The 21,662-nt window shown below is 46.0% G+C and overlaps 3 protein-coding genes, 2 long non-coding RNA genes and 3 pseudogenes across 5 annotated transcripts; 5 read left to right on the forward strand and 3 right to left on the reverse strand.

The window, feature by feature from the left end:
• Positions 1-81: 81 nt before the first annotated feature.
• LOC117186741 lies at positions 82-1,883 on the forward strand (annotated as a pseudogene).
• Positions 1,884-2,061: 178 nt separating this feature from the next.
• LOC117186369 (protein cutoff-like) lies at positions 2,062-3,316 on the reverse strand. The gene is made up of 4 exons (XM_033387083.1): positions 2,896-3,316; positions 2,694-2,841; positions 2,422-2,629; positions 2,062-2,363 (listed from the first exon to the last, which is right to left on the reverse strand). The coding sequence occupies exons 1-4, from the start codon at positions 3,245-3,247 to the stop codon at positions 2,115-2,117; spliced, it is 957 nt and encodes a 318-aa protein (XP_033242974.1). The 5' UTR covers positions 3,248-3,316; the 3' UTR covers positions 2,062-2,114.
• A 315-nt stretch (positions 3,317-3,631) lies between these two features.
• Positions 3,632-5,829, forward strand: LOC117186371. Its single transcript, XR_004471470.1, has 3 exons — positions 3,632-4,000; positions 4,066-4,267; positions 4,335-5,829. It is a non-coding gene; the product is annotated as an uncharacterized LOC117186371 (long non-coding RNA).
• A 558-nt stretch (positions 5,830-6,387) lies between these two features.
• Positions 6,388-8,574, forward strand: LOC117186742 (annotated as a pseudogene).
• Positions 8,575-8,752: 178 nt separating this feature from the next.
• LOC117186352 (protein cutoff-like) lies at positions 8,753-10,303 on the reverse strand. The gene is made up of 5 exons (XM_033387060.1): positions 10,196-10,303; positions 9,576-10,109; positions 9,385-9,521; positions 9,113-9,320; positions 8,753-9,054 (listed from the first exon to the last, which is right to left on the reverse strand). The coding sequence occupies exons 2-5, from the start codon at positions 9,615-9,617 to the stop codon at positions 8,806-8,808; spliced, it is 636 nt and encodes a 211-aa protein (XP_033242951.1). The 5' UTR covers positions 9,618-10,109; positions 10,196-10,303; the 3' UTR covers positions 8,753-8,805.
• A 701-nt stretch (positions 10,304-11,004) lies between these two features.
• On the forward strand, positions 11,005-13,152 carry LOC108153673. Its single transcript, XR_004471457.1, has 3 exons — positions 11,005-11,400; positions 11,466-11,680; positions 11,748-13,152. It is a non-coding gene; the product is annotated as an uncharacterized LOC108153673 (long non-coding RNA).
• Positions 13,153-13,801: 649 nt separating this feature from the next.
• On the forward strand, positions 13,802-16,107 carry LOC108151044 (annotated as a pseudogene).
• A 56-nt stretch (positions 16,108-16,163) lies between these two features.
• LOC117186351 (protein cutoff-like) lies at positions 16,164-17,727 on the reverse strand. Its single transcript, XM_033387059.1, has 5 exons — positions 17,618-17,727; positions 16,998-17,531; positions 16,796-16,943; positions 16,524-16,731; positions 16,164-16,465 (listed from the first exon to the last, which is right to left on the reverse strand). The coding sequence occupies exons 1-5, from the start codon at positions 17,625-17,627 to the stop codon at positions 16,217-16,219; spliced, it is 1,149 nt and encodes a 382-aa protein (XP_033242950.1). The 5' UTR covers positions 17,628-17,727; the 3' UTR covers positions 16,164-16,216.
• Positions 17,728-21,662: the final 3,935 nt, after the last annotated feature.

Raw genomic sequence — 21,662 nt, forward strand, 5'->3', positions numbered from 1 at the left:
CGCTATAGATGGGATACATATGAGCACCCGAAGGGGTCTGGGAGTGCTGTCCACAGCAACGAAGAGGCGAAAGGAATTTAGATGAACGGACAGAACATAATGCTCGATTCGGGTGCCAATGCAAACTGCATGCCTTCTCTGAGTTGCTGCTTCAGCGCAGATAAAAAGACAGGAGGATTCGGAAGACGCGGGCGAAGGTGTACGAAGATTCTGAATCTATCCTTGCTTCGGACATAGACCAGGACCCGGGAGCACAGAAAAACAGGTTCGTAAAAAGGAGAGGAGATCGTAGACTTGGGCTCGGGACCAAGGGAAGGAACACATTGATTCAAACGGGGACGATGACGAGGTCGAACCAGACCCCTTTGAGAGAACGTCGGATCGGGAGGCCGACAAAATAAAGGATCATCCGTGCTGCAACCAAATTGACTGGAAGTCAACGGTGGCCAAGATGTATCCGGCGCCATGATTATCGCCAATTATCCAAGCCAAATATATCAATGAGCTCTCGAGGCGTTGGAATGACGCCAGCAGACCTTTCAGGCGCCTGGTCGTCAGGTGCCTCAGCCGGGCTCCAGCCAGGCGTCCGAACGTGTCTGACATTTTGAAATCCGAATGGATGCTCAATGGACGCAAACACCGGCGACCGAAACATCGACGCAATAGATCCTCCAAAGTAAAAACACATCGGCATCGGAAAAGCATCCGAAATGTATGTTTATACATTCGAAATATCCATCCGTTTGTCCAATTTCGTTTCCTTTCGAGATTATGCCATCTCAAGACTGCAAATGCGTTTATTATACTTTATACAATTTGTTACGCCTCAGGCAATAAAAAATAGCTATTAAGTTTTGTCCCTTGTCACAAATAACCAAAGTATTCGATGGCTCTTGTCTTCCGTACAGCGATAAGATTGTGCTGATCCGTGCTCCACATTTGAGCAACAAGTTTGAGGCTTCCACAGTCAGGTTTGAGGGAAGCACTGAGTCCGACCTGACCACCTTCATCAAGGAGAATTAGTAAGTGATCTCTTTTCTATATCCTCCCCCAAGCACACTCTTAATTTACGTTCGTTCAATCTCTGCAGCCATGGCTTGGTTGGTCATCGTACCCAGGACACTTCGCGGGACTTGCAGAACCCCCTGATCACCGCCTACTACAGCGTCGACTACCAGAAGAATCCCAAGGGCACCAACTACTGGCGCAACCGTGTCCTGAAGGTGGCCAAGGAATTTGCCGGCCAAATTAGCTTTGCCATCAGCTCCAAGGACGACTTCCAGCACGAATTGAACGAATACGGCTACGATTTTGTTGGTGACAAGCCCATCGTTTTGGCCCGTGATGCCAAGAATCTCAAGTACTCTCTGAAGGATGAGTTCTCCGAGGAGAACCTACAAGATTTTGTTGAGAAGCTGCTGGCCGACGAACTGGAGCCATATGTCAAGAGCGAGCCCGTCCCATAGTCGAACGATACTCCGGTCAAGGTGGCTGTAGCCAAGAACTTTGACGATCTGGTGATCAACAACGGCAAGGACACGCTCATTGTGTTTTATGCCCCATGGTGCGGCCACTGCAAGAAGCTGACTCCCATCTACGAGGAGCTGGCCGAGAAACTGCAAGACGAGGATGTGGTCATTGTCAAAATGGATGCCACGGCCAACGATGTGCCACCAGAATTCAATGTGCGTGGATTCCCCACACTCTTCTGGCTCCCCAAGGACTCGAAGAATAAGCCCGTAAGCTACAACGGGGGTCGCGAGGTCGATGATTTCATCAAATACATTGCCAAGGAGACGACCACAGAACTGAAAAGCTTCGACCGTGACGGAAGGCCCAAGAAGACCGAGCTCTAAGCTCCAGGCTCTAATCTTAACTCTTACTGCTAACTGCGTCGTTAATGTGGTGTAGTGGCGTTGTAACTAGCATTTCCATATTTTTGTAAAAGTCGAATGCATTCTCTTCAAATTCTTGATGGGACAAAAATTGTATTAAATTATATATAGTAGTGATGATGATAACGCAGATGAACACAAATCCAACCCCATGAAGATGTCACAATAAACTTAAAACTTCATTTATCTACTCAACAATGAAATGAAAAATTATTTTCTTTAATTCTTATGAAATGTTGTGGGGGTTAGGTCCTCCATGCGCAAGTCCAACATGATGCGAAACCAATCGGGAATGAAGGTGAACAGGTTCCTGCCAAGATACGATGTGTACGAGATCTCCCCCTGGCTAGCATCAAACTTCATCAGATACACGGTCTTGGGGCAGTCGACTACCGACATAAAGCTGCGAATCTGGTCCACCAGCCGCACCAGGAAATTGACACAGACCTGCGGTGACCAGGCTTTTTCCTGCGCAAACAAATTAAAGTGTTATTTCAATCGGAGTATATTGTATATATGTACTAACGCAGTCCTTCAAAAGTTGGTGCACAGATAGCGTGTTAATGGTGTGCGCGATGATGTGGCGGTTAACATTAGCAACGTAAATGTTTTCGATGCCCACCAGAAAGCACTTGGACCACCACTTGAGGGCGTCGCAACGGTTGTGCGTAGCCCATTCATCCACGCTCATACTGTCTGGGCAAAACTGCAGCTCCGTAAAGACATCATTTGAACTAGCAGGCGAATAAGAGCAAATTTATACCGATTTTAAATGTACATTCAAGGCCCCGTACTTACTTCCTGTCACTTCCTGTCCTAAAACCTTCGGCCAGAACTGGTGAATCGAAAATAAAACGTGTGCCATTTATGCTGAAGGAAAACACTCCGTGGTATTGTCCAGTCGGTTCCATTGGGTCGCATGGTGTCGGCATTGCATTTGCATTCTCTGACAAAAAAAAATACTAAATGGTAATGTTGGATGTTTAATCCAATGCCCTACCGGATAGGAAGTGCCTACGAAGCTTTGCGAGCCAATCAGCATTCAGTTCCTTCATGGGAGAAGTTTTTAGACCCTCAAGAAACACGGGGCTGATGTAAATCGTGTTTCGATACTTGGTCACGGCGAGGCTCCAGTTCTCCTTCATTTCGTAGGGAGTCCTCAAGATTAGTTCAAGAACTTCGGCGGTGCACACAATGTCGTAACTGACTTCCACATTCAGTTTGGCGCTTAGATGGGATGTCCCAGTGCTCTCCATGTACAATAGTATGTTGTCCAAGCCTGGCTGCGATAAGAGTAAACTTCGCGGAGGACTCGGCTGAGAGTCCCCCAGGTGCACTTGGAATTTGTTCATTTCTGGAACGACTACGTAGCGCAATCGATTTGCATTGTTCTCAAATATTCCATATGGCGATAAGCTGAAGCCCCATGAGCCACTGGCTTAGAAAATTCTGGAAAGTCACATCGGTCCGCATTGGTAATAACGTGAGGTTTTATATTTAATAATATTTCATCAGAAATCATCATGGATTCATCTGAAAACGAAAGATTTAATTTTCCGAAAATTGGTTGTACCGTTGCTTAACAAAAAAAGTGGCAGCGTTAAATACTATGCGCATACGTTCAAACATAATGTTTCTTCCAATATACAACTTTCGTTAATCGTTCAAGGTTTCAATGTGTTGTGTAAACAGGCTTTTAACTTTTACACACTGGTTCAGCAATTATTTTCGACGCTCTACTGTGCTTCCCACTTACACTCACAACAATTTGACGCACCGCCGGTTTTGGGGATGCCAAACGTAAGCAAACCGGAAGGTTGCCAGACTGCCGCACACAGATGTTCGCATTGAACTGTGTGGCAACCATTGCAAGATGCGCTGCACGTGTTTCAAGTTCGCGTGTGTTGCCCGGGTCATTCCCCGGTCTGAAATCGAATTCGAAAGCAGTTAAAAGTAGCTCGAAAGAAATAACTGTATCCGAATACAGTTGACCGGCTACCAAGGCAATGGAGGTAAATGCCAGCAAGCTACGATTTTGTGCACAGCGACTTCTGCAGTTGACTACCAACGAGCCCCAAGACAATTTGTTTGTTCAAACAAAGAAGGTAAGTGTATGATCATATTTTAATAAAAAATACACTTTACTTTACAAACCTTTGCTCCACTTTAGAAATATGTGCCTCAAGACGTGGAACGTCTGTTCTGCAGTCTCAGCGAGCAACTTGCGTGACCGGCCTACACCGTTCCCTTGGCAGTGAGCTTTGAGCTGTTGCTGCTCCTTAGCATGGCCCTGCGATGGGACTCGGCTGGAGACGATATCCATCAAAGCTATCCCTGTCAAAGCTAATGGACTTCTCTGTGGATGCGCAGAGGTGAGTAGAGGTCCCTGTATCGGATGACCAGTCTCAAAAGCACACATTCCCTCTGACATCCGTATAGGTTCGCAAAGAGCTACTTCCACAACAAGCCAGCACCGTTCGAGAAAAGCCAAAGTAATTCCAGCAGTGTCCCCAGCAAAAGGGCAAAGAACGCAAAGGCCAGCCAAAAGTTAGATGAAAGCTCTTGAAATGTTGCTACCAGTTGCTGCAAAGTGACACGTCCTACTTCCGTGAGTTGTGGGACTGGTCCGGCTTCATTGGCACCTAATCGCACCTCGAGACCCCCTGCCCGATGATACAACTCTACTGCAACTACATCATGGCCATGCTCACGAATATGGGCCCAACACAGCTGAATGCCCAAAATGCCAAGATATCCACAAAAGCACAGCTCCGATTTGAACGCGAGAAGGAACAGTCTTAGGCCGTAGCCAGGCAGGCCGAGGGCTGCTGCTATTCTCCCGAAGACGAAACGCCTGAACAGATGCTGAGCCTGAGCCTGAGCCCCAACCAGAGTGTGACCAACATTGGGGGCGTACTCTTGCCGACATTCAACAAGAAGAATCAGGAATTCTATGCCAGCACTGACGGCTGCTACGATCGCATTGTAAAGGTGGATTCGACGGTTGTAAATCTGCGGAGCATTGCCCTCGGCGTCGCAGCGGCCAAGCCGATTTGCCTCTCCGGTCCTGTGGGCTGTGGCAAGACGATGCTTATTGAGTCCATATCCCAGAGGACTATGTGGTGGGTGCCAACTGCCGCACTCACCAGGTGCGTTTCATTCTTGTTCCAGCTCAAGGACGTCACGTATTTGTGTCCCAGGACACTCAGCAGACTCATTTTGCTGTTATTTTCCCAAATGCATAACCCTGCAGCACATCCCACGGCAAGTGTACCGGAGCTGCCGGGGCGGAAGGCAGCACACGTGATGTGCACTTGCGCGTTGTCCTGCAGCTCGAAAGCCATCCTCGGGTCAAGGGCATTGTAGAGCAGGACAGTATCGTCGAGGGTGATCAGCGCCCCGTTCATAAGGCCGGTCGGAAACGGGTGTTAGACGACGAAACGGTAATGCTGCGACTTCCAGATAGTCGTTTGGTACAACACACGCAAGTCGAAATGGACTGCATATCTTGAAAATCTCGGTATAAACATTTGGCATGATAACACTGCGGATTTCCGGGGGTCCCGAAATAATTCCGTTAATATCGATTCAACTACAGATCCAACTACGGCTCTAGTAGTATTTCTGTAACCAAGGCGACGCACCAAAGCAGATTAAACTGGAAAATCTGGAGGAGGTAGTTCGGAAAATCCTTGAAGTCCAGAAGGAGCAGCAGATATTACAGAATGAGCCCCAGGACACAAAGCGAGAGATACTCCAGCGAATTGCGAGCAGCCAAGGCCAAACCAACTTCCAAACAGAGCTGCTGCACTTTTTAAAGGAGTCCAAAAAGTAACGTTTATTGTACATGTATGGATTGTTTATTATAGCCATCAATATAGCCAATTTACTAATTTAAAATTGTAAAAACTTCACAATTCAGACCAAAACTTTGTAATTTTATGCTCATCAGCTGCTTTTTTATCTACATATACATAATTACATTAAATGCATTTAATTCATCTGGCCAACATGCTGCAATTCCATGAGTCTGCAACATGGCGAACACAGATATGCAATCGATCGCAGCTTGAGTCTCTCCATCGCTCAAGAGCTTTCTTACGAAGTTGCTCTTTCAGCTCAAGCTCTCTCTCTTATAGAGCACACACCGATTAGAGATCCCAAATGAGAACTCACTGATTCAAGATCTAAGGGGCTATCAGCTCTTAATTAAGAGAAGAATGCGATATTCTCTTGAGGGGCCGAGGTGCTTCTCCACCGTGCGTGATCGCTGGGGCTCTTGCTTGTGTTGGTTCCAGCTGGGCGTATACCTTTCCGCGGGCGACAGGGACAGTTAGATGTTAGGCCGCTGCCAGCTTTCTTCGGGCCGGGTAAGCTCAGGAAAGAATTTGAAGAAAAATCGCATTGGGGCACATTGAATATCTGCAGGGCAGAGTCCCCGAACCAAGCGTCTCCCCGTACGCATATGCTTCAACGAGAAAAGGAGTCTGAAATGAAGGAAAGTCCGCAAGAGTCTTGCGAGATTAAGAGTATGAGTAAGAAAATTGTGAACTAAAAGTGTGGGTTTTAGTATTTGAGTAGTGCTGATAATTTATTGTTTCTGCAACCCCTTATTGAGCGGCGTTGAGTTTCGGTTCATTGGAAGTCCAATTCAGGGGAGAGTTTGGTGGGCCGTGTACGTAAACAGAGATGCAGCAGACATGTAATCTCAACAGCGACTCGAATTCCGAAACGAAGTAAACACAAAAATAAACGGAAACAAGAAATCGGACAGAAAGGCGATCTTAGGGATCGGCGCTATAGATGGGATACATATGAGCACCCGAAGGGGTCTGGGAGTGCTGTCCACAGCAACGAAGAGGCGAAAGGAATTTAGATGAACGGACAGAACATAATGCTCGATTCGGGTGCCAATGCAAACTGCATGCCTTCTCTGAGTTGCTGCTTCAGCGCAGATAAAAAGACAGGAGGATTCGGAAGACGCGGGCGAAGGTGTACGAAGATTCTGAATCTATCCTTGCTTCGGACATAGACCAGGACCCGGGAGCACAGAAAAACAGGTTCGTAAAAAGGAGAGGAGATCGTAGACTTGGGCTCGGGACCAAGGGAAGGAACACATTGATTCAAACGGGGACGATGACGAGGTCGAACCAGACCCCTTTGAGAGAACGTCGGATCGGGAGGCCGACAAAATAAAGGATCATCCGTGCTGCAACCAAATTGACTGGAAGTCAACGGTGGCCAAGATGTATCCGGCGCCATGATTATCGCCAATTATCCAAGCCAAATATATCAATGAGCTCTCGAGGCGTTGGAATGACGCCAGCAGACCTTTCAGGCGCCTGGTCGTCAGGTGCCTCAGCCGGGCTCCAGCCAGGCGTCCGAACGTGTGTGACATTTTGAAATCCGAATGGATGCTCAATGGACGCAAACACCGGCGACCGAAACATCGACGCAATAGATCCTCCAAAGTAAAAACACATCGGCATCGGAAAAGCATCCGAAATGTATGTTTATACATTCGAAATATCCATCCGTTTGTCCAATTTCGTTTCCTTTCGAGATTATGCCATCTCAAGACTGCAAATGCGTTTATTATACTTTATACAATTTGTTACGCCTCAGGCAATAAAAAATAGCTATTAAGTTTTGTCCCTTGTCACAAATAACCAAAGTATTCGATGGCTCTTGTCTTCCGTACAGCGATAAGATTGTGCTGATCCGTGCTCCACATTTGAGCAACAAGTTTGAGGCTTCCACAGTCAGGTTTGAGGGAAGCACTGAGTCCGACCTGACCACCTTCATCAAGGAGAATTAGTAAGTGATCTCTTTTCTATATCCTCCCCCCAAGCACACTCTTAATTTACGTTCGTTCAATCTCTGCAGCCATGGCTTGGTTGGTCATCGTACCCAGGACACTTCGCGGGACTTGCAGAACCCCCTGATCACCGCCTACTACAGCGTCGACTACCAGAAGAATCCCAAGGGCACCAACTACTGGCGCAACCGTGTCCTGAAGGTGGCCAAGGAATTTGCCGGCCAAATTAGCTTTGCCATCAGCTCCAAGGACGACTTCCAGCACGAATTGAACGAATACGGCTACGATTTTGTTGGTGACAAGCCCATCGTTTTGGCCCGTGATGCCAAGAATCTCAAGTACTCTCTGAAGGATGAGTTCTCCGAGGAGAACCTACAAGATTTTGTTGAGAAGCTGCTGGCCGACGAACTGGAGCCATATGTCAAGAGCGAGCCCGTCCCATAGTCGAACGATACTCCGGTCAAGGTGGCTGTAGCCAAGAACTTTGACGATCTGGTGATCAACAACGGCAAGGACACGCTCATTGTGTTTTATGCCCCATGGTGCGGCCACTGCAAGAAGCTGACTCCCATCTACGAGGAGCTGGCCGAGAAACTGCAAGACGAGGATGTGGTCATTGTCAAAATGGATGCCACGGCCAACGATGTGCCACCAGAGTTCAATGTGCGTGGATTCCCCACACTCTTCTGGCTCCCCAAGGACTCGAAGAATAAGCCCGTAAGCTACAACGGGGGTCGCGAGGTCGATGATTTCATCAAATACATTGCCAAGGAGACGACCACAGAACTGAAAAGCTTCGACCGTGACGGAAGGCCCAAGAAGACCGAGCTCTAAGCTCCAGGCTCTAATCTTAACTCTTACTGCTAACTGCGTCGTTAATGTGGTGTAGTGGCGTTGTAACTAGCATTTCCATATTTTTGTAAAAGTCGAATGCATTCTCTTCAAATTCTTGATGGGACAAAAATTGTATTAAATTATATATAGTAGTGATGATGATAACGCAGATGAACACAAATCCAACCCCATGAAGATGTCACAATAAACTTAAAACTTCATTTATCTACTCAACAATGAAATGAAAAATTATTTTCTTTAATTCTTATGAAATGTTGTGGGGGTTAGGTCCTCCATGCGCAAGTCCAACATGATGCGAAACCAATCGGGAATGAAGGTGAACAGGTTCCTGCCAAGATACGATGTGTACGAGATCTCCCCCTGGCTAGCATCAAACTTCATCAGATACACGGTCTTGGGGCAGTCGACTACCGACATAAAGCTGCGAATCTGGTCCACCAGCCGCACCAGGAAATTGACACAGACCTGCGGTGACCAGGCTTTTTCCTGCGCAAACAAATTAAAGTGTTATTTCAATCGGAGTATATTGTATATATGTACTAACGCAGTCCTTCAAAAGTTGGTGCACAGATAGCGTGTTAGTGGTGTGCGCGATGATGTGGCGGTTAACATTAGCAACGTAAATGTTTTCGATGCCCACCAGAAAGCACTTGGACCACCACTTGAGGGCGTCGCAACGGTTGTGCGTAGCCCATTCATCCACGCTCATACTGTCTGGGCAAAACTGCAGCTCCGTAAAGACATCATTTGAACTAGCAGGCGAATAAGAGCAAATTTATACCGATTTTAAATGTACATTCAAGGCCCCGTACTTACTTCCTGTCACTTCCTGTCCTAAAACCTTCGGCCAGAACTGGTGAATCGAAAATAAAACGTGTGCCATTTATGCTGAAGGAAAACACTCCGTGGTATTGTCCAGTCGGTTCCATTGGGTCGCATTGCATTTGGATTCTCTGACAAAAAAAAATACTAAATGGTAATGTTGGATGTTTAATCCAATGCCCTACCGGATAGGAAGTGCCTACGACGCTTTGCGAGCCAATCAGCATTCAGTTCCTTCATGGGAGAAGTTTTTAGACCCTCAAGAAACACGGGGCTGATGTAAATCGTGTTTCGATACTTGGTCACGGCGAGGCTCCAGTTCTCCTTCATTTCGTAGGGAGTCCTCAAGATTAGTTCAAGAACTTCGGTGGTGCACACAATGTCGTAACTGACTTCCACATTCAGTTTGGCGCTTAGATGGGATGTCCCAGTGCTCTCAATGTACAATAGTATGTTTTCCAAGCCTGGCTGCGATAAGAGTAAACTTCGCGGAGGACTCGGCTGAGAGTCCCCCAGGTGCACTTGGAATTTGTTCATTTCTGGAACGACTACGTAGCGCAATCGATTTGCATTGTTCTCAAATATTCCATGTGGCGATAAGCTGAAGCCCCCATGAGCCACTGGCTTAGAAAATTCTGGAAAGTCACATCGGTCCGCATTGGTAATAACGTGAGGTTTTATATTTAATAATATTTCATCAGAAATCATCATGGATTCATCTGAAAACGAAAGATTTAATTTTCCGAAAATTGGTTGTACCGTTGCTTAACAAAAAAAGTGGCAGCGTTAAATACTATGCGCATACGTTCAAACATATTGTTTCTTCCAATATACAACTTTCGTTAATCGTTCAAGGTTTCAATGTGTTGTGTAAACAGGCTTTTAACTTTTACACACTGGTTCAGCAATTATTTTCGACGCTCTACTGTGCTTCCCACTTACACTCACAACAATTTGACGTAGTGATGTAAAAAAACATCGATGCATCGAGCATCGATGTTTTTCTGCCGATGTTTACTGATGTTTTCCGATGTTTTTGCTGCTACCGATGTTGAGTGATGTATCGATGTTTTGCAAAACATCGATCAATTAATTTCAAATTTGTAAGCAGCAAACACAGCAATGCCTGCCTCATTTGAAAGCAATCCTGCGTGTTTTTGGGACGGTATGAAAAGTACCTATCCTAATTTATACAAAATTGCAATGCAATTTTTGACGTTAATGGCATCTTCTGGGTGTATTTTGAACGGGTGTACTCAGCGGCTGCTAACATATTAAGTCGAAAACGTAATAGACTTTCACCTGTGCGACTAAGCCGCATTTTGGTTTTTGCAAAGCATTGACAAATAGTACTTATTTGAAATATTAGTTATCTCTGATGATATCTACAGTGATATGTAAAAGACTGCTATGAAAGCATAATCATTTCTTTTATGTTAAATATTGTTTCGTTTAGTCCTATGATATGTAAAAGACTGCTATGAAAGCTCAAGTTTAATTTTTCCTTTGTTGAATATTCGGTTTTATAATCAAATGGGAAAGTTTTGAAACATCGGTCATACATCGATGCATCGAAGAATAAATCCGATGTATCAATCCAACATCGATGTTTGATTTTGACAACATCGATGGACATCGACATCGATGATTTCATTCAAATTTACATCACTAATTTGACGCACCGCCGGTTTTGGGGATGCCAAACGTAAGCAAACCGGAAGGTTGCCAGACTGCCGCACACAGATGTTCGCATTGAACTGTGTGGCAACCATTGCAAGATGCGCTGCACGTGTTTCAAGTTCGCGTGTGTTGGCCGGGTCATTCCCCGGTCTGAAATCGAATTCGAAAGCAGTTAAAAGTAGCTCGAAAGAAATAACTGTATCCGAATACAGTTGACCGGCTACCAAGGCAATGGAGGTAAATGACAGCAAGCTACGATTTTGTGCACAGCGACTTCTGCAGTTGACTACCAACGAGCCCCAAGACAATTTGTTTGTTCAAACAAAGAAGGTAAGTGTATGATCATATTTTAATAAAAAATACACTTTACTTTACAAACCTTTGCTCCACTTTAGAAATATGTGCCTCAAGACGTGGAACGTCTGTTCTGCAGTCTCAGCGAGCAACTTGCGTGACCGGCCTACACCGTTCCCTTGGCAGTGAGCTTTGAGCTGTTGCTGCTCCTTAGCATGGCCCTGCGATGGGACTCGGCTGGAGACGATATCCATCAATATCATAAGGAGTGCATCGCCCTGTCAAAGCTAATGGACTTCTCTGTGGATGCGCAGAGGTGAGTAGAGGTCCCTGTATCGGATGACCAGTCTCAAAAGCACACATTCCCTCTGACATCCGTATAGGTTCGCAAAGAGCTACTTCCACAACAAGCCAGCACCGTTCGAGAAAAGCCAAAGTAATTCCAGCAGTGTCCCCAGCAAAAGGGCAAAGAACGCAAAGGCCAGCCAAAAGTTAGATGAAAGCTCTTGAAATGTTGCTACCAGTTGCTGAAAAGTGACACGTCCTACTTCCGTGAGTTGTGGGACTGGTCCGGCTTCATTGGCACCTAATCGCACCTCGAGACCCCCTGCCCGATGATACAACTCTACTGCAACTACATCATGGCCATGCTCACGAATATGAGCCCAACACAGCTGAATGCCCAAAATGCCAAGATATCCACAGAAGCACAGCTCCGATTTGAACGCGAGAAGGAACAGTCTTAGGCCGTAGCCAGGCAGGCCGAGGGCTGCTGCTATTCTCCCGAAGACGAAACGCCTGAACAGATGCTGAGCCTGAGCCTGAGCCCCAACCAGAGTGTGACCAACATTGGGGGCGTACTCTTGCCGACATTCAACAAGAAGAATCAGGAATTCTATGCCAGCACTGACGGCTGCTACGATCGCATTGTAAAGGTGGATTCGACGGTTGTAAATCTGCGGAGCATTGCCCTCGGCGTCGCAGCGGCCAAGCCGATTTGCCTCTCCGGTCCTGTGGGCTGTGGCAAGACGATGCTTATTGAGTCCATATCCCAGAGGACTATGTGGTGGGTGCCAACTGCCGCACTCACCAGGTGCGTTTCATTCTTGTTCCAGCTCAAGGACGTCACGTATTTGTGTCCCAGGACACTCAGCAGACTCATTTTGCTGTTATTTTCCCAAATGCATAACCCTGCAGCACATCCCACGGCAAGTGTACCGGAGCTGCCGGGGCGGAAGGCAGCACACGTGATGTGCACTTGCGCGTTGTCCTGCAGCTCGAAAGCCATCCTCGGGTCAAGGGCATTGTAGAGCAGGACAGTATCGTCGAGGGTGATCAGCGCCCCGTTCATAAGGCCGGTCGGAAACGGGTGTTAGACGACGAAACGGTAATGCTGCGACTTCCAGATAGTCGTTTGGTACAACACACGCAAGTCGAAATGGACTGCATATCTTGAAAATCTCGGTATAAACATTTGGCATGATAACACTGCGGATTTCCGGGGGTCCCGAAATAATTCCGTTAATATCGATTCAACTACAGATCCAACTACGGCTCTAGTAGTATTTCTGTAACCAAGGCGACGCACCAAAGCAGATTAAACTGGAAAATCTGGAGGAGGTAGTTCGGAAAATCCTTGAAGTCCAGAAGGAGCAGCAGATATTACAGAATGAGCCCCAGGACACAAAGCGAGAGATACTCCAGCGAACTGCGAGCAGCCAAGGCCAAACCAACTTCCAAACAGAGCTGCTGCACTTTTTAAAGGAGCCCAAAAAGTAACGTTTATTGTACATGTATGGATTGTTTTATTATAGCCATCAATATAGCCAATTTACTAATTTAAAATTGTAAAAACTTCACAATTCAGACCAAAACTTTGTAATTTTATGCTCATCAGCTGCTTTTTTATCTACATATACATAATTACATTAAATGCATTTAATTCATCTGGCCAACATGCTGCAATTCCATGAGTCTGCAACATGGCGAACACAGATATGCAATCGATCGCAGCTTGAGTCTCTCCATCGCTCAAGAGCTTTCTTACGAAGTTGCTCTTTCAGCTCAAGCTCTCTCTCTTATAGAGCACACACCGATTAGAGATCCCAAATGAGAACTCACTGATTCAAGATCTAAGGGGCTATCAGCTCTTAATTAAGAGAAGAATGCGATATTCTCTTGAGGGGCCGAGGTGCTTCTCCACCGTGCGTGATCGCTGGGGCTCTTGCTTGTGTTGGTTCCAGCTGGGCGTATACCTTTCCGCGGGCGACAGGGACAGTTAGATGTTAGGCCGCTGCCAGCTTTCTTCGGGCCGGGTAAGCTCAGGAAAGAATTTGAAGAAAAATCGCATTGGGGCACATTGAATATCTGCAGGGCAGAGTCCCCGAACCAAGCGTCTCCCCGTACGCATATGCTTCAACGAGAAAAGGAGTCTGAAATGAAGGAAAGTCCGCAAGAGTCTTGCGAGATTAAGAGTATGAGTAAGAAAATTGTGAACTAAAAGTGTGGGTTTTAGTATTTGAGTAGTGCTGATAATTTATTGTTTCTGCAACCCCTTATTGAGCGGCGTTGAGTTTCGGTTCATTGGAAGTCCAATTCAGGGGAGAGTTTGGTGGGCCGTGTACGTAAACAGAGATGCAGCAGACATGGAATCTCAACAGCGACTCGAATTCCGAAACGAAGTAAACACAAAAATAAACGGAAACAAGAAATCGGACAGAAAGGCGATCTTAGGGATCGGCGCTATAGATGGGATACATATGAGCACCCGAAGGGGTCTGGGAGTGCTGTCCACAGCAACGAAGAGGCGAAAGGAATTTAGATGAACGGACAGAACATAATGCTCGATTCGGGTGCCAATGCAAACTGCATGCCTTCTCTGAGTTGCTGCTTCAGCGCAGATAAAAAGACAGGAGGATTCGGAAGACGCGGGCGAAGGTGTACGAAGATTCTGAATCTATCCTTGCTTCGGACATAGACCAGGACCCGGGAGCAGAGAAACAGGTTCGTAAAAAGGAGAGGAGATCGTAGACTTGGGCTCGGGACCAAGGGAAGGAACACATTGATTCAAACGGGGACGATGACGAGGTCGAACCAGACCCCTTTGAGAGAACGTCGGATCGGGAGGCCGACAAAATAAAGGATCATCCGTGCTGCAACCAAATTGACTGGAAGTCAACGGTGGCCAAGATGTATCCGGCGCCATGATTATCGCCAATTATCCAAGCCAAATATATCAATGAGCTCTCGAGGCGTTGGAATGACGCCAGCAGACCTTTCAGGCGCCTGGTCGTCAGGTGCCTCAGCCGGGCTCCAGCCAGGCGTCCGAACGTGTGTGACATTTTGAAATCCGAATGGATGCTCAATGGACGCAAACACCGGCGACCGAAACATCGACGCAATAGATCCTCCAAAGTAAAAACACATCGGCATCGGAAAAGCATCCGAAATGTATGTTTATACATTCGAAATATCCATCCGTTTGTCCAATTTCGTTTCCTTTCGAGATTATGCCATCTCAAGACTGCAAATGCGTTTATTATACTTTATACAATTTGTTACGCCTTAGGCAATAAAAAATAGCTATTAAGTTTTGTCCCTTGTCACAAATAACCAAAGTATTCGATGGCTCTTGTCTTCCGTACAGCGATAAGATTGTGCTGATCCGTGCTCCACATTTGAGCAACAAGTTTGAGGCTTCCACAGTCAGGTTTGAGGGAAGCACTGAGTCCGACCTGACCACCTTCATCAAGGAGAATTAGTAAGTGATCTCTTTTCTATATCCTCCCCCAAGCACACTCTTAATTTACGTTCGTTCAATCTCTGCAGCCATGGCTTGGTTGGTCATCGTACCCAGGACACTTCGCGGGACTTGCAGAACCCCCTGATCACCGCCTACTACAGCGTCGACTACCAGAAGAATCCCAAGGGCACCAACTACTGGCGCAACCGTGTCCTGAAGGTGGCCAAGGAATTTGCCGGCCAAATTAGCTTTGCCATCAGCTCCAAGGACGACTTCCAGCACGAATTGAACGAATACGGCTACGATTTTGTTGGTGACAAGCCCATCGTTTTGGCCCGTGATGCCAAGAATCTCAAGTACTCTCTGAAGGATGAGTTCTCCGAGGAGAACCTACAAGATTTTGTTGAGAAGCTGCTGGCCGACGAACTGGAGCCATATGTCAAGAGCGAGCCCGTCCCATAGTCGAACGATACTCCGGTCAAGGTGGCTGTAGCCAAGAACTTTGACGATCTGGTGATCAACAACGGCAAGGACACGCTCATTGTGTTTTATGCCCCATGGTGCGGCCACTGCAAGAAGCTGACTCCCATCTACGAGGAGCTGGCCGAGAAACTGCAAGACGAGGATGTGGTCATTGTCAAAATGGATGCCACGGCCAACGATGTGCCACCAGAGTTCAATGTGCGTGGATTCCCCACACTCTTCTGGCTCCCCAAGGACTCGAAGAATAAGCCCGTAAGCTACAACGGGGGTCGCGAGGTCGATGATTTCATCAAATACATTGCCAAGGAGACGACCACAGAACTGAAAAGCTTCGACCGTGACGGAAGGCCCAAGAAGACCGAGCTCTAAGCTCCAGGCTCTAATCTTAACTCTTACTGCTAACTGCGTCGTTAATGTGGTGTAGTGGCGTTGTAACTAGCATTTCCATATTTTTGTAAAAGTCGAATGCATTCTCTTCAAATTCTTGATGGGACAAAAATTGTATTAAATTATATATAGTAGTGATGATGATAACGCAGATGAACACAAATCCAACCCCATGAAGATGTCACAATAAACTTAAAACTTCATTTATCTACTCAACAATGAAATGAAAAATTATTTTCTTTAATTCTTATGAAATGTTGTGGGGGTTAGGTCCTCCATGCGCAAGTCCAACATGATGCGAAACCAATCGGGAATGAAGGTGAACAGGTTCCTGCCAAGATACGATGTGTACGAGATCTCCCCCTGGCTAGCATCAAACTTCATCAGATACACGGTCTTGGGGCAGTCGACTACCGACATAAAGCTGCGAATCTGGTCCACCAGCCGCACCAGGAAATTGACACAGACCTGCGGTGACCAGGCTTTTTCCTGCGCAAACAAATTAAAGTGTTATTTCAATCGGAGTATATTGTATATATGTACTAACGCAGTCCTTCAAAAGTTGGTGCACAGATAGCGTGTTAATGGTGTGCGCGATGATGTGGCGGTTAACATTAGCAACGTAAATGTTTTCGATGCCCACCAGAAAGCACTTGGACCACCACTTGAGGGCGTCGCAACGGTTGTGCGTAGCCCATTCATCCACGCTCATACTGTCTGGGCAAAACTGCAGCTCCGTAAAGACATCATTTGAACTAGCAGGCGAATAAGAGCAAATTTATACCGATTTTAAATGTACATTCAAGGCCCCGTACTTACTTCCTGTCACTTCCTGTCCTAAAACCTTCGGCCAGAACTGGTGAATCGAAAATAAAACGTGTGCCATTTATGCTGAAGGAAAACACTCCGTGGTATTGTCCAGTCGGTTCCATTGGGTCGCATGGTGTCGGCATTGCATTTGCATTCTCTGACAAAAAAAAATACTAAATGGTAATGTTGGATGTTTAATCCAATGCCCTACCGGATAGGAAGTGCCTACGAAGCTTTGCGAGCCAATCAGCATTCAGTTCCTTCATGGGAGAAGTTTTTAGACCCTCAAGAAACACGGGGCTGATGTAAATCGTGTTTCGATACTTGGTCACGGCGAGGCTCCAGTTCTCCTTCATTTCGTAGGGAGTCCTCAAGATTAGTTCAAGAACTTCGGTGGTGCACACAATGTCGTAACTGACTTCCACATTCAGTTTGGCGCTTAGATGGGATGTCCCAGTGCTCTCAATGTACAATAGTATGTTTTCCAAGCCTGGCTGCGATAAGAGTAAACTTCGCGGAGGACTCGGCTGAGAGTCCCCCAGGTGCACTTGGAATTTGTTCATTTCTGGAACGACTACGTAGCGCAATCGATTTGCATTGTTCTCAAATATTCCATATGGCGATAAGCTGAAGCCCCCATGAGCCACTGGCTTAGAAAATTCTGGAAAGTCACATCGGTCCGCATTGGTAATAACGTGAGGTTTTATATTTAATAATATTTCATCAGAAATCATCATGGATTCATCTGAAAACGAAAGATTTAATTTTCCGAAAATTTGTTGTACCGTTGCTTAACAAAAAAAGTGGCAGCGTTAAATACTATGCGCATACGTTCAAACATATTGTTTCTTCCAATATACAACTTTCGTTAATCGTTCAAGGTTGCAATGTGTTGTGTAAACAGGCTTTTAACTTTTACAAATCACACTGGTTCAGCAATTATTTTCGACGCTCTACTGTGCTTCCCACTTACACTCACAACAATTTGACGCACCGCCGGTTTTGGGGATGCCAAACGTAAGCAAACCGGAAGGTTGCCAGACTGCCGCACACAGATGTTCGCATTGAACTGATGGCAACCATTGCAAGATGCGCTGCACGTGTTTCAAATTCGCGTGTGTTGCCCGGGTCATTCCCCGGTCTGAAATCGAATTCGAAAGCAGTTAAAAGTAGCTCGAAAGAAATAACTGTATCCGAATACAGTTGACCGGCTACCAAGGCAATGGAGGTAAATGACAGCAAGCTACGATTTTGTGCACAGCGACTTCTGCAGTTGACTACCAACGAGCCCCAAGACAATTTGTTTGTTCAAACAAAGAAGGTAAGTGTATGATCATATTATAATAAAAAACACACTTTACTTTACAAACCTTTGCTCCACTTTAGAAATATGTGCCTCAAGACGTGGAACGTCTGTTCTGCAGTCTCAGCGAGCAACTTGCGTGACCGGCCTACACCGTTCCCTTGGCAGTGAGCTTTGAGGAGCAGTTGTTGCTGTTCACCCTGTCCCTTGGAAATTATAAGTCTACTCCATGTTCATTGCTAATAAAATTCAATATATTTCGTTGTACTTCATCATAGACATGTTGCTTCAATCAAAAACTAGCAAACCAAGTTTCACTTCCAAAAATAACACAAGTATTAAACTACAATCAGCAGGCAACTCAAAAAAAAATTTTAGTGGAATGAAAAAAAAATAGGAGGCTTAATCCCTAAGGAGAAACAAAATTTTATAGATATAGGTATATATAAACGGTGGAGTATAAATAAAAAAGATAGGAATATAATATAGGATATTCGAAATAAGTAAATTAGGTATGTATAAAGGAAAAAAAAATAAAAATCAAAAAAAAATTTTCAAAAGCAGCGGGGGTCATACCAGCGATCAGCAATGGTGAGCCAAAACGAAATTTAATTAAACATTATAAATTTATTTTTTTTTTTTTCTGGGTTGAGGAGATGTTTTTTTCTATGTTGGTTAGTGTATAGCTTGGCTACGTTTCCATGCATTAAAAGAATGCAGGGAATGCGAGCAAGGCAAGCTTAGCAGAATGGCACCGAAGAGACCGAAAAGCTTCGAGCGTGTGGAACGCAAGCGTTGCGCTCTCTTATCAGCAGCAGCTGGCCGCTGCGCATGCGATTTAGATTTTGACGAAGACAGGCGAAGACAGGATCTTTATGCCCTCTATGCGCGTACGTTAGATATGGCGCAAGGGTGATGGCCGGTGGAGGTTATGTCGCCGGGCAGGTGGATGCTTCAACGACTCCAAAAGGGAAAAAAATCTCGGCCCCACACCAAGGTCGACTCCGAAGAGTACTCCCGTCAAGGGTGGGAGTTTGGTGTGGGTGGGGCAGAACTTTGGGGAGAGCCGGGTGGCTACCGCTCGGGCCAGGGCCCTATGGGCGAAACAGAACCAAAACCACGAGGGCTAAGAAAAAAATCTAAATTTTCCCTACAGGGCACTTTAACATACCAGTTTTTCGGACTTTTCCACGGAGACACGAGCGTTGGGTTCGCCTGGCAGAGCTGCGGGACGCACGGGTTTGCAACAAGAACAACACTTGCTGGCGAGGCGAGGCAAATATGCACTTTTCGCCAGGGTAGTTTCTTGCCAGTTTTCTCGGCGCACGATTATTAATTTTCGACCGATTTTTGCGGCGCGCCCACCGTGTGGGATTTTCCCCGTTCCGTTTTATTTCTTTTCGGTTTGTCTTTGTGGCACTTATTTGGGTTACTTTTCTTTTCTTTTGGGCTTACACGTGGTCGATTTAGTTATATATTTGCTACCGACGCGGAGATAGCCGCCGGCTGCACAGATTCAAATTTTCGAAAGAGAACGTTCTGGTGCTTTTGCACTGCTTAAATAAGAGCTTACCGATCTTAAAGCTCGGCTTCGAAAGCTCCGTTGCGATGCGCTGCACAGCACTTACGGCCGCTCAGCTCAGCTGTTCCCTACCTCGAGCTTGCTTGCACCCACCCCAACTATACTATGCCCTGCAGCGATAATTGGCCCAAGGTTATTGCATGCGATATCCGAGCACCATAGCGATAACCTATTTTGAATCGGTATTGTCCAACCGCAACCGTTACACCACCCGATAATATGCCACCGTTAGACGGAATATTAGCGGGAATCAGGATCGAATGTCTTTCGCATGAAAGGTTCCTATTTCTCGGCCATGCAGATTTTCCAGGAGGTAGAAACAATTACCCAGTTTTATCCGCACGCGACATTTCAGAAATTTAGGAGCCAATTTGGCATTAAAATTTTGCGTGAATTTGCTCAAGGAAAAATTTCGGTGAAATACTTCCTGACCTTCTCGGAACGACACAGGCTTGGCTCGTAAATTGTATTGAGCAACGTTGCGCTCATACGCTTTCTTAATATTGCCCTGTATATCTTTTCGAATTAGAGCTAAATTGTCTGACCTAGCTACCGGGACAACGGGTTCTTCCAGCAAGTCTAAATCCTTCAGAAGCTTATAATCCGTCCCATGAGTGAGCATATCTAAGCCAAACAGGGCTCGATATGGTGAACAACCTAAGGACTGATGTAGTGACGATCGCAGCGAACAAGATATACTTGAGAGATGCTGATCCCAGTATGTCTGATCCTGCTGAAGATATGCTCGCACGGCAGCTAACAATGAACGATTTACTCGTTCCGCCGCATTACTTTGGGGAGAGTATAGTGCCGTGTACATATGTTTAATTCCCAGCTGTGTCAAGAATGCGTTGAATTCTGTAGCTTTGAATTGTTTTCCATTGTCGCTAACAATAGTTTCAGGCACCCCATATGCATGAAAGATATGCTTTAGCAGAAATTCTTGGATTACTACGGAAGTAAATTTCTTCAGGGGGTGTAGCCAATGGTATTTACTGAAGTGATCTAAGACAATTAGCAAACCAACATGTCCATTTTTGCTGCGTGGATAAGGTCCAAGCAGATCTATGTATAATCGTTGAAATGGTCGACAAGTTGGTATGTGGTTTCCCATGGGTGGCCGCAGAGGAGCTTTGCATGCTTTGCACACCTCACAACTACGAATATACTCTCGAACATCTTTAGCTAAGCCGGGCCAAAACAGACTTCTTCGAACTTTTTCTATGGTCTTTTGCATGCCGGCATGCGCTGAAGTAGGATTGTCATGAGCTTGTTTAAGAACGTCGGTCTTCAATCGCTCGGGAACCCATAACTTCCAAGTTCGACTGTCTTGCTCCGCCTTTCCAACTGCGTGTTCGGTTCGAATGTACAGAAATTGGTCGATAATCTTCAGATCGGGCAGTTGAGAGGAATTTTTCTGATACTGTTCTTTTAACTGTTGGTAGCTCTCATCCTGAAAGGCATCGGATTCGAGATCTATCACAGGACTCATCACTACTGCGGATACTTCAGGTTCATGTAATCGGGAAAGAGCATCGGGGACAATGTGATCTTTTCCTTTTCGGTGCGATATCGAGAACTTAAATTGCTGCAATCTAAAAATCCATCGAGCTAACCTCCCCGACACGTTTTGCTGGCGCATTAGCCACAACAAACTGGACTGATCAGTAACCACTTCGAATTCCTGCAGTTCCAGATAGCAACGGAATTTTTCGATGGCCAGAATTACGGCCAAGCACTCGCGCTCCGTAACGCTATAGTTACGTTGCGCACGACTTAGTTTTTTCGACATAAACGCTATTGGCTTTTCCTGCAGATCCACCAATTGCACGAGCACGGCTCCTATACCAAAATCACTAGCATCACAGTGGAGGAAAAATTTCTGTTCGAAGTCTGGGTTTTCGAGCACTGGAGCAGAAGTCAACACGGTTTTTAAAGAGTCCATTGCGACTTGTGCTTCCGGGGTCCAAATAAATTTCTTTTTGTTGGAA

This window comes from Drosophila miranda, chromosome XR, assembly GCF_003369915.1.
Source record: "Drosophila miranda strain MSH22 chromosome XR, D.miranda_PacBio2.1, whole genome shotgun sequence".
NCBI classification, from domain to species: Eukaryota; Metazoa; Arthropoda; class Insecta; order Diptera; family Drosophilidae; genus Drosophila; species Drosophila miranda.

Bases quoted from the DNA above. Each gene is read 5' to 3' on its own strand.
- LOC117186351 (XM_033387059.1), bottom strand. The intron at 16,944-16,997 runs GTAGGGCATTGG...TTTTTTTGTCAG, and splicing joins TCGTAGGCACTTCCTATCCG to AGAATGCAAATGCAATGCCG. The intron at 16,732-16,795 runs GTAAGTACGGGG...TTCGCCTGCTAG, and splicing joins AGGACAGGAAGTGACAGGAA to TTCAAATGATGTCTTTACGG.
- LOC117186369 (XM_033387083.1), bottom strand. From the start codon at position 3,247: ATGAACAAATTCCAAGTGCACCTGGGGGACTCTCAGCCGAGTCCTCCG. The intron at 2,630-2,693 runs GTAAGTACGGGG...TTCGCCTGCTAG, and splicing joins AGGACAGGAAGTGACAGGAA to TTCAAATGATGTCTTTACGG. The intron at 2,364-2,421 runs GTTAGTACATAT...TTGTTTGCGCAG, and splicing joins ACCAACTTTTGAAGGACTGC to GAAAAAGCCTGGTCACCGCA.
- LOC117186352 (XM_033387060.1), bottom strand. From the start codon at position 9,617: ATGCTGATTGGCTCGCAAAGCGTCGTAGGCACTTCCTATCCG. The intron at 9,321-9,384 runs GTAAGTACGGGG...TTCGCCTGCTAG, and splicing joins AGGACAGGAAGTGACAGGAA to TTCAAATGATGTCTTTACGG. The intron at 9,055-9,112 runs GTTAGTACATAT...TTGTTTGCGCAG, and splicing joins ACCAACTTTTGAAGGACTGC to GAAAAAGCCTGGTCACCGCA.